Source organism: Centruroides vittatus, unplaced genomic scaffold (genome assembly GCF_030686945.1).
Source record: "Centruroides vittatus isolate TY-2023 unplaced genomic scaffold, ASM3068694v2 contig_754, whole genome shotgun sequence".
In the NCBI taxonomy this organism is placed as follows: domain Eukaryota; kingdom Metazoa; phylum Arthropoda; class Arachnida; order Scorpiones; family Buthidae; genus Centruroides; species Centruroides vittatus.
This window is the reverse complement of record NW_027122490.1, coordinates 366,038-376,327: the sequence shown is the minus strand read 5'-3', so window position 1 is coordinate 376,327 and position 10,290 is coordinate 366,038. Positions and strand designations below refer to the sequence as shown.

General features: G+C 35.9%; 1 protein-coding gene across 1 annotated transcript; it reads right to left on the bottom strand.

Annotated features, from left to right (window-relative positions):
* Positions 1-718: 718 nt before the first annotated feature.
* On the bottom strand, positions 719-1,129 carry LOC136981381 (uncharacterized). The gene has a single exon (XM_067277695.1). The coding sequence runs from the start codon at positions 1,127-1,129 to the stop codon at positions 719-721; it is 411 nt and encodes a 136-aa protein (XP_067133796.1).
* Positions 1,130-10,290: the final 9,161 nt, after the last annotated feature.

Here is a 10,290-nt window from a genome sequence, read left to right as displayed (position 1 = left end):
TAGGAAATTTTTCTTTTGGTGTTGAATGTAAAAATTAAATAAATTATAATAAAAAATTACATATATATTATAGTATATATGTAGAAACAGTGATAGAAATAGAAGTAACAATAATCTTCCAGCATTCATAACTGTTTTCAAATTATGGATAGAACAATAATGTTCTGGCATCCATAGCGTCTTTAGTCCTCTTCGTGCTGTCACCAACTGTTGTCTCCCCTTACTCATCTCCCTCTCCTGTTCTCCCTCTTCTTCTCCACAACCCCTCATTTATTTTCTTAACAGCTTAGGAATTTTACTCGTCTTTCATTCGGCCGTCCTGCACAGCTGACATTGTCCCTGATGTCCTCATCTGACTGGTCAGTTCAAGAACTTCGTTAGTTGAACTGACCCATGCTTTCATGTTGTCCGCAGAAGTAAATGTCTGCATTGGCCCTTCGTGATCACCTACCTTCTCAACTAAATATCTGTCATTTCTTAAAATTTTCATGATTTGGTACCACCCTAAGAACTTTGGATGAATTTTTAAGCTGGGCCTGTACTGCGTTCTCCTTACAGCTACCAGATCATTGACTAAGAATTTGGTGGGACATTTCCTTTTCTTATTGAAAGTTTTCCTATTCTCCGCTTGCAGTTTCTTAATGTTCTTTTTTCCGTTGCTCTAATTTCATCCCTCCCTTTCTCAAAGCACAGAATTTTTTTCTTTCTCGATCAGTTCTCAAAGTTTGAAGTCCTCCTTCAAATGCATTTTGGTACCAAACAACAACTCAAAAGCAGACCTATCAATACTTTGGTTATACGAAGAATGGATGTATTTCATTGTTAGATCAACGTGCTTATACCATTCTTCAGGCTTTGGTGCAGACAGTTTAGTAAGCAATGAAAATAATGACTTGATGCATTCTCTCCACTTGTCCATTAGCTCTTGGGATGCCTGTAGTAATTTGAATATGTTCAATGTTTTCTTGCTCGCAATAATCCTTAAAACACTTGATGTAAATGCTGATCCACGGTTGGACACAATTCGCTTAGGATTACCAAATACAACCGCCTGTTTTTTCAATTGATTTATAACTTCCTCTGCTCCTGTTGATTTAGTGGGATAGAGCCACAAACTTGGTGAAGACATCTGTAACTGCAAATATGTACTGATAACGTTTCCTAGTTTGTGCTAAATGACCCAGATGATCAATGTGATAAATATCAAAAGGTTGGCTTTTGTCAAGTGGATTCAAAAATCTTTTCAGGAATATTTTCTTGCTTAAGAATTGCTTCTTCTGATTTTTCTGGGAACTGCTTTTCATACTCTGTTTCAGATATATCCCTTCTGATTCCTTTATTATCTGTGGGTTGTTCAGATGCTTCATGTAACCATTCTTCTTCCATCTCATTATTAACTACAGTCTTCTCACTAGCAGATAGCCGTCTTGGACGTTGACAAACTGGAACATCATTTTTTAAGATAATGTTCATTTTAATCCCTGTTTCTTGTTCTCTGACTGCTTTGTAGTTTTTTATTAAAACTAGAAACTCTCTTCCATATTTTGCATCATTGATATGGCATAAGTCAACACCACCAGTATCTAGACAGGCAACATCAATATAATATATGTCTGAAATGTTTACTTCTGCATCTTTTGCTTTGATAATTTTCTCACACAACCTTCTTTCAAGGGCGTCGCCAGAGGGGGGCAGAGGGGCAGTTGCCCCTCCCTAGACATGCGAAAAAAATTATTTAAATGCTAAGTCATTTATTGCCCGATTTATAATTCCCGCGCGAAAAACCCAAGAAGATTATGTTTTAATTAAAATAATCTTCTTAAGCTTCTTAAAATTTATGAATCGTTTTTATTTTACCTACATACAATTCATATCCTCTATCAATTTATATCATCTTGCCCCCCCTGGCCCATTGGCTGGCGACGCCCTTGCCTTCTTTTAAACTGATATGAACTTAATAAAATACTAAAAACAAAGATTATTTTTAGTTCTAAAAACAAGTAAAAACTACTTTGACTTAGCCGACTTCAAGGAACAAATACAAGTTAAATAGACAGTCCGATAACGAAAACAAAAAACTCCTAAGCTTTCATTATTACCAGCTTTTTTATTGTTTTTTTCTTTACAATTGATATATTCCAAATGCATTTCGTTTAACTCAAACCTCATCAGTGGATACATCAAAATGTCGATCACTGCACCTCTTTTATGTCAAATAAATTTTTCCCAGCATGCATCCACGTTCATCCCGGTATTTAAATTTATGACATTTGCATTTGCAATGATGCAAAAATGCTGTCTATTTAACTTGTATTTGTTTCTCGAAGTCAGCTAAGTCAAAGTAATTTATTCTTAGTTCTAAAAACAAGTAAAATCTTTGTTTTTAGTATTTTATTAAGTATACCGATTCCACTGTTTTTTAATTATTAAATTTATATATTGATATGAACTTGTTTCAGAAAGTCTGCTCTTAACAATAACTAATAAGCAAGGAATGAACTAGAAACCACATGTATGAGGATTGAAAATCGGTCTCCGTCAACACTTACTACAGTCCAAAATCTTCCCAGTGTAGAACTGTTTCACTCACTCACTCCGTGAAAATCTAATGAATTTTCAGTTAATTTCAGTGCGTCAATCTTTACGTAATCATCCGCTCTCATCAAATTTATATCACTTCTTGAATCTATAAGTGCTGTGAAGCTCACTTCCTCTATTTTGACTTCTTTCACAGGCTTTGGCTTAAATTCTTTTTCCTTTACTTCATAACTTCTTCTCTTCTCAACATTTTGAGGACATTGAGATGAAATATGGCCAAAATTGTTACAGCTAAAACATTTTATTCCTCTCTCCAGACAACTTTTACTCACTTGGTATTTCCCTCCACAGTTATAGAAATGTTTTTCATCTATAAGAATTATTCGGCTTAATCTCATATCCTAGCTTCTTGAATCTCACTGTCGTTTGAGCATTTAGCTTACGACTTGATTTCATGTTTTCATAAATTCACAGCTTTTGTCGAAATTTTTTGAAAGCAGTAGCACCATAAAGCACTGTTTTCCTGAATTCCATTGATGATGTATTGTATCACCAATTCTTCCTCAGTCGTAATTTGTGACGAAATTTCAATCATTGGATACGTATATTCCTGATATGCTTCACTCTGATGCTTCACTTCCATCGAAAGTTGCTTGTGAATCTTCCTGCTGTTCAGTTTTAGAAAAAATTCGGCGCAAAGAGCTTTTAATGCTCTCCAGGATTTAGTACAGTGTTCACAGTTTACGTACATTCTTGCTGAACCTCTGAGTAGTCGTTTTGCATAAATTATCTTCTGCATGCCATTCCAGTTTTGCATTTCTGCTATGTCTTCGAAATTGGAGATCCACTTAACAACATTCTTCCCATCATCACCACTAAAGGTTTCAAGGGATTCATCAACTCTCTAAAGTTAAAAATTGACTTAGAGTACTCACTTTTATATCGCATAATATTACTATCTTCATTCTCACTTTCATCAGCATCATCGTCGCTTTGCACATCTTCGTCTCTGGCATTTTTTATCAAAAGTGCCGCTTCCAATCTTTTCACCAACTCTCTTGCTACCAGTTATTTTCGATTTTCGTCATCCTAGTTCAATTTTCAGATCAGTAAACTTAAGATGTTTCATATCCGTCATCGTATTGTCCTTAGATACAACAGTCAGTCGTAGTTTTTCATCATTTACCGTAGTGTTGCTAACTCTGCCATCTTGTCTGGATTCCATTATTGCCCTTCTAAAAGTTCTCCTATGAAATTCATTCAATATCCCGGACGAGCCCTCGAAATTTGTAGAAATAGTGATAGAACTAGCAGTAACAATAATCTTCCAGCATTCGTAACATCTTCAAATTATGGATTCATCTTAACAGTTTAGGATTTCTGGCATCCGTAATGCCTTTAGTTCTCTTCGTGCCATCACCAACTGTCTTCTCTTACTTGTCTCCCTCTCCTGTTCTCCCTCGTCTCCCTCTCCTGTTCTCCCTCGTCTCCTCTGCAACCCCTCGTTTATTTTCTTAACAGTTTAAAAATTTTACTCATCTAACCCCCATTCATATATATAATTATTTTCACATTCAACATCAAAAGAAAAATTTTTTCTAATATATATATATATATATATAATATATAGAAAAGATATATATAAATTTAAATTTTTATTTCCTAAATTAGAAAATGAAGCTGTTGGAATAATGAAAGCAGGCCATAGTTTTACCATTGAACCAATGATATCAGAAGGTAAGGTAAAATTTTGAATTTATTTCTACTTTAATAACGTTTTTTTAAACTTAAATTTTAAAATTTAAAACTCAAAATATAAAAATAGTTGCAAAGTTTATTTTTAAAAATACTTATGTATAATAATTTAATTCTGATGGTATTTTAATCAGATGTATTCAAGACCTTAGTTATAATATAAAAATTTAATATAATTAGTCTGAAGTTTATTGTATGATCTATAACTTATTATCACTCTTAGGCACTTGGAGAGAGGTGGTATGGCCTGACTACTGGACGGCAGTCACACAAGACGGAAAGCGTTCGGCCCAGTTCGAACAGACTTTTCTGGTTACAGATACATGTGCGAAATTTTGACCCGTCGCGACGGGTCAAAATTTCGCAACCATGTATGTATCACACCGACGCGTCGGCGTGATAAAAATGGTCAACCATATTTTATGGATAGTTAAGACTCTACTAATTAAAAGCCCAGAAAACCACGAATAACAAATCATAGGTTTAAAAATGTCAGCAAATAATTGAAAGTTCAACAGAGATTGCAACTTGATAACATCTTTGCGGTTCAATTATCAACCTTGAGTATCCCTTTGGCGTTGAGGAATATTTCTAGCTTGTAAGAATTTCTCTGGCAAGATGTTTTAACTGTCGATGAAAGGTGGTGTCGAAGATGCACCAGAAAATAGTTTTCTGATACGATTTTTAAAGTAATTTCTGGGGTATTGGCTGGCAGCTTGACCAGAGTTTTGTATACGTTAAAGACAATGAACGAGGATGGCTTTATGAATTTAGATTTAGCACTGAAGAATGGTGATAACCGGGATGTAAGTGGTAGCGATTTACTCGATGAAGTAAAATATTTTGTGCCGTATGCTGCAATGATATAACAAATGCGATTCCATTACAAAGTTGAAATGTACTGTCTAAACTGCACGATTCCTTTCCGAATCTGTTGTCAATAAAACACAGAATATCCGAAAAATTCGATTTTGACGATGTAATTAAAGGATTTCGCTGAAATCAAAGCACGTAGAATAAATTATATGATATAATTCTGTTTAATTAATACTCTTCTTATTTTATATATCTGAATTCTTTACAACTTCGTAATATTTTAAAATTATATACTGTATAGTTTTGAAGGAGCTAGTAATTACGGCGGATGTGGATCCGCCGTAAGTACTAGCTCCTTCAGTGGATGTAATAATTCCTAGAAATTCGGCCTACAGAAATGGGCGGTATAATTATGATTATGGTAAATCTATTTATATGAATTGTAAAAGAAGTAAGCTATAAATAATAGACCTGGATTTACGTAAATGATTTTATTATTGCGATTTTAATAATGCGAACAAAGTAAGATTTTCTAACAATATTTTCAAAAGTAAATAATTATAGAAATGCTCAAAGTTTGCTTTAAAGTATAAATCGTCAATAAAAATGATGAACGAGTGATATATCAATGACAATTTTGCCGTTAATTATTTTAATGAATGCTCCTGGGGCAAAACTATAAGATATGGCTGAAAATGAAACCCGAATCTACGAGTAAACCAAGCTTGTCGTTCTTCAGTTTGTCAACTGATAAAAATGTAGAATACGGTGAACAGTTGAAGAATGTGTTATCGCCACCACACTTTAAAAAATACAGTGGCATATTTTTTCCACGAAGTAGGTCGAACTTTCGAAAATTGGACTGGGTCGTGAGACCAAATAAACATAAACAAAAAAGTAAAGAATTACAAATGGACATGGATAAAGATTACGATGAATTTGAGCAAAAGCAAGATATATCTAAACAGAGAATATTAAAAAATTCAAGACATGAAGTTACGAAGGTTTCTTCGTTTATAGAAAATTACCAAAAGTACAGGGAGTGGTATTTTAAGCAAAAATATACAAATAAAAAGCTCGAGAAAAAAGGCGAAATGGACCAAGCAAGAAAATTGAAGAAAAATTTTAAGTTTTCGGAGGAGAGTGATGATCAAAGTCGTTTTAATAGAATGCTAATTGGTCCAATCAGGCAGATAGGTGATGAAAATAAAATATTAAAAGGTAGAACTGGATTGAATACAAAGCTTACCGAGTACGAAAAGAAGATCATATCTAAAAAAAAATAGGTTGTGCGATTTCGATAGTATTGGTTGTTTTCGTTATAGCGTCGTTGGTGTCTCTTGTGGCTACTGCGCTCGTACACATTTTCTCTAAAATATTTCAGGAGAAACCAACTAAACAAGATGAATACGAAATACCTCAACGACCGAAGTCGATCTTCGTCATTGATATTAATTCATCTCTGCGTGACGAGAGCGAAAAACAGAAATCTGGGTCAGTTTTTTCCGTCAGTTCAGAAGAGGCACATAAAGAAACAGTTTCACCATTAGAAGAAACATCGGAGGACAAAGATATTGAAGAAACGTCTCCTTTATTACTTCCAAAATCAATATCACAAAAAATTGAAAAGGATAGGTATCATTCCTCAACTGGAACCGAAACTGTACAGATGATGGTCAAAATTACAGAATCCAATGATAAAAGTCCTATTTTTAGTGGTATAGAAACCAAATATATCTCTGTATCTTATTCTTCCAGTAGCTCGTCCCAAAAAGAGGAAGAAACCGAATTAGACACCAATGCCAAATTTTCTAAACAACAAAATGCAAACAATTTATACGAAGATGAGGTTTTTTATTTTCTAAAATCTTCCGGAATGCCATCGAAAGACGAAAAACGCTTGCCTGCCGCCACAAAGACGAATCGGGATGGTAATGCATTTCAGGACATAAAAACACGGAAAATCGATAATTTTAATAAGGAATGTGGGCTGGAAAAGCACCAAATTAACAAATTTTCATTAAACAATCACGTGCACGACTCTGTACACAGTTCATACCATCAAACATGCCAATTTACCATCAATTCTCCAAGTAAAAAATGAAAGCTTGAAGAATTCCAACTACATTACGCACTCGGGAGATACGTACAAGAAATCATCTAGAGATCGTAGTCTTAATTTTAAAGATTTTAAATTAAATTACGTTGCTTTAAGCGGATCCACTGGCGAAGAAATCGAAAAATCTAGAATAAAATTTTGCGCTAGTTTGTATAAAGCAAACGAAAAATTAATGGAGGAAAATTTCGTGAAGAAACAAATGGATTCATAAAATCGAAACAATAATCTGGTCTCGAAGAATAATCAAACGGATTGTCAGTTAAGAAGAGAAAATACAGAGATCACACTGGATACAATTGAGAATTTTTATTCTAAAAGAAATTTTGTTTCTAAAGAAAAAAAACTTTATTCATTAATGAAATTTCGGTAGTAGTATGTTTAATCGAAAACAAAATTAATTTATAAATAATACTTTATACTCTTCTAAGACTGCGTTAATTTACACTACAGACTCTTGTACACCTTTTTAAACACAGCCGTTTATTGCTATCATTCAAACGTTTTCGGTTATTTTTAATAACCTTTCTCAAGAACCGTTACATTCGAATGCGGTCGTAAATTTAAACAAACGTCGCCAATCGTAAAGGAACTTTTTGAAATGGTTCTATTTGCGATCTCCTAACGGGAGATTTACAAGCCAAAAAATTATAAAAATATATAAAAAAATATATATCCTTAACTGATTCCCCTGCATGTACTATACTTTATACTTCCTAACACCCTCTTTATCGGTGTGCCCGGAGTCTGCGAATACACTGAAACTAATCATTTGATAATTTTCATTACAAGCACTCGCATCCATTGTGATATATATATATATATATATATACAGTATAGTACATACACATACACATACACATACATGTATTATCTGTCTTCACTATTGTAAATAGTTCCCGGTGGTTCTATCTAGGTTTTGTTTAGTCCAAGTAGCTTGACGTTTGCTTCATGTTTACTTCTCGGTAGAGCCTTCGTTAGCACATCAGTTTTCATCTCTGTGGTAGGGATGTATTCCGTCTTGATTTCGCCCTTTTCTCGAGCTTCACGGGAGAAGTGATACCTGATGTCAATGTGTTTACTTCTCCCATGATGAACGGTATTTTTGCTCAGCTGAATTGCGCTCTGACTGTCGCAGTAAACTATCGTCGTCGTATTGACATAACTTTCAAATTGCATTTCTCTTAGTATCCTTCTCATGTGGATGACTTCCTTGGTCAGGTCGGACAGGGCCATGTACTCCGCTTCCATCGTCGAAAGCGCAACAGATCTCTGTTTCCCTGATTTCCAACTGATGGGTCCGTTCGCTAGAATCATCATGTCACCTGATGAAGACCTCCGGTCGTCAATAACTCCGGCCCAATCTGAGTCCACATATGCGCACAGCCCCTGATCGCACCTCTCGTAATGTAGACCGCAATTTACAATTGCCTGAATACATCGGAGTACTCTCCCGGCCATCCCTCAATAACGACACCCGGACCAGAGCAGAAACGGCCCAGCACGCTAGCTGCAAATGACAGATCTGGGCGCGTCGAGCCTGCCAGACAAAGGAGTCTCCCGATAAGTTTTTTGTACGGTTTTCCTATCATTTCGTTCATTTCGCTCTCTGACTGCAGAGCTATCTCTTTTGTTAATTTTTGATTTGATTCGATGGGTGTTGCAACTGGTCTACATGCTTGCATATTAAACCTTTTTAGGAGATCTTTAGCGTGCTTTTATTGAGTAAGTTTCATCTGTCCGATAGTTCCTTCTCTTTCTATCCGTATTCCGAGAACTTCACTTGCTACACCCAAATCTTTCATTTTGAATTCTTTCTGAAGAATGTGTTTGATTTTTCTTATCTCTATGTTGCGTGAGGCAATTAGAATGTCATCAACATAAACTATGATGATAATGTTGTTTCTGCCTCAGTGGCGTGCCGTGACATTTGATGATTAGGGAAGCTGTGTTTCTGTAAGAAGCCGGCTTCCAGGGGTAATCAGTTAATTGAGCGTCAGTGATGGCCTAGGGTCCATTCGTACTGTACGTGCGTGGTGGCGGAAGAGACGTATCTGGCAAAAACCGACAAAAAAGAAACATAAAATAAACATATACTATGTACAAAATAGTTTGCTTTAGGACAATCAGTCGTTCGGACATCCTGGGCGTCGATGTGGTTCTTCGATGGTCGATCGAAGGTGGCCCCGGGACAGTGGCGTTGACAAGTCTGTACGGCACGGAGAGACTTCTTCTGTTGGCGTCGGGGACACGGTCTAAGTCCGAAGTGGCACGGGTTACAGGTTGGCACAATAGACGAGAAACTGTTTTTTTGGGGGGAGGCGTTGACACACGGCGTTTTGGTTATTCGGAACGTTAACCGAGTGCGAGGTGTCCTCGATTGTCGGAGATTATATCAATCTCCGTTCTTTCTTTCGTCCAGTTTGATTGGTCGTTCTCCCTCAATCACGCTTCCCTGGCTGGCCCCTGGTTACTAAGAGTAACGAGACGCCTACTTGGAGCGCCAGAAAGGTCAAAATTGAAGATGAATTCGATCTTCCACCGATCATAGGACGACTTCCTTCCGTGATTTATGGTTTCTGCCTGGCAGTTTGATATAAACAATGGGTGTCCGACCAGAAACGACTTTTACCTATGTTTTTTTAAACTAATACATTTTTTCTCTAAATTAACCGTTTTTCGCGTCTTTCGTGACGGGTCAGACCTGTCCGGTACATAACATTTCCATAAAAGTTTTAAACAAATACTGGAAATGACAAAAATAACAATTTTAGTTCTAAAATACAAATAATAAAAATTGATATGATACAAACAATAATAGAAAAACTTGTTTTTTAATTTTTTATAAACTAATTCTATTCGGCGATTTTTTCCGCAAAGTCGTTAATTACTTTATCAAAAAAGTCGCTGGTCGTCGACTCCATCAACGTATCTAAAAGCTCTTTTTCTATCGAAAGCAACGACAATCTAGCGACGACAATCTTTCCTCCGACCGAGTGTTCCTGGCCAATGTATGAATTTGCTTCGTGGTTGGAAACCTGCGCTCAGCAGACCCACCAGTAGAT

What these genes read in the sequence shown, in the direction of transcription:
- LOC136981381 (XM_067277695.1), bottom strand. Translation starts at nt 1,129, where the DNA reads ATGTCTTCACCAAGTTTGTGGCTCTATCCCACTAAATCAACAGGAGCA.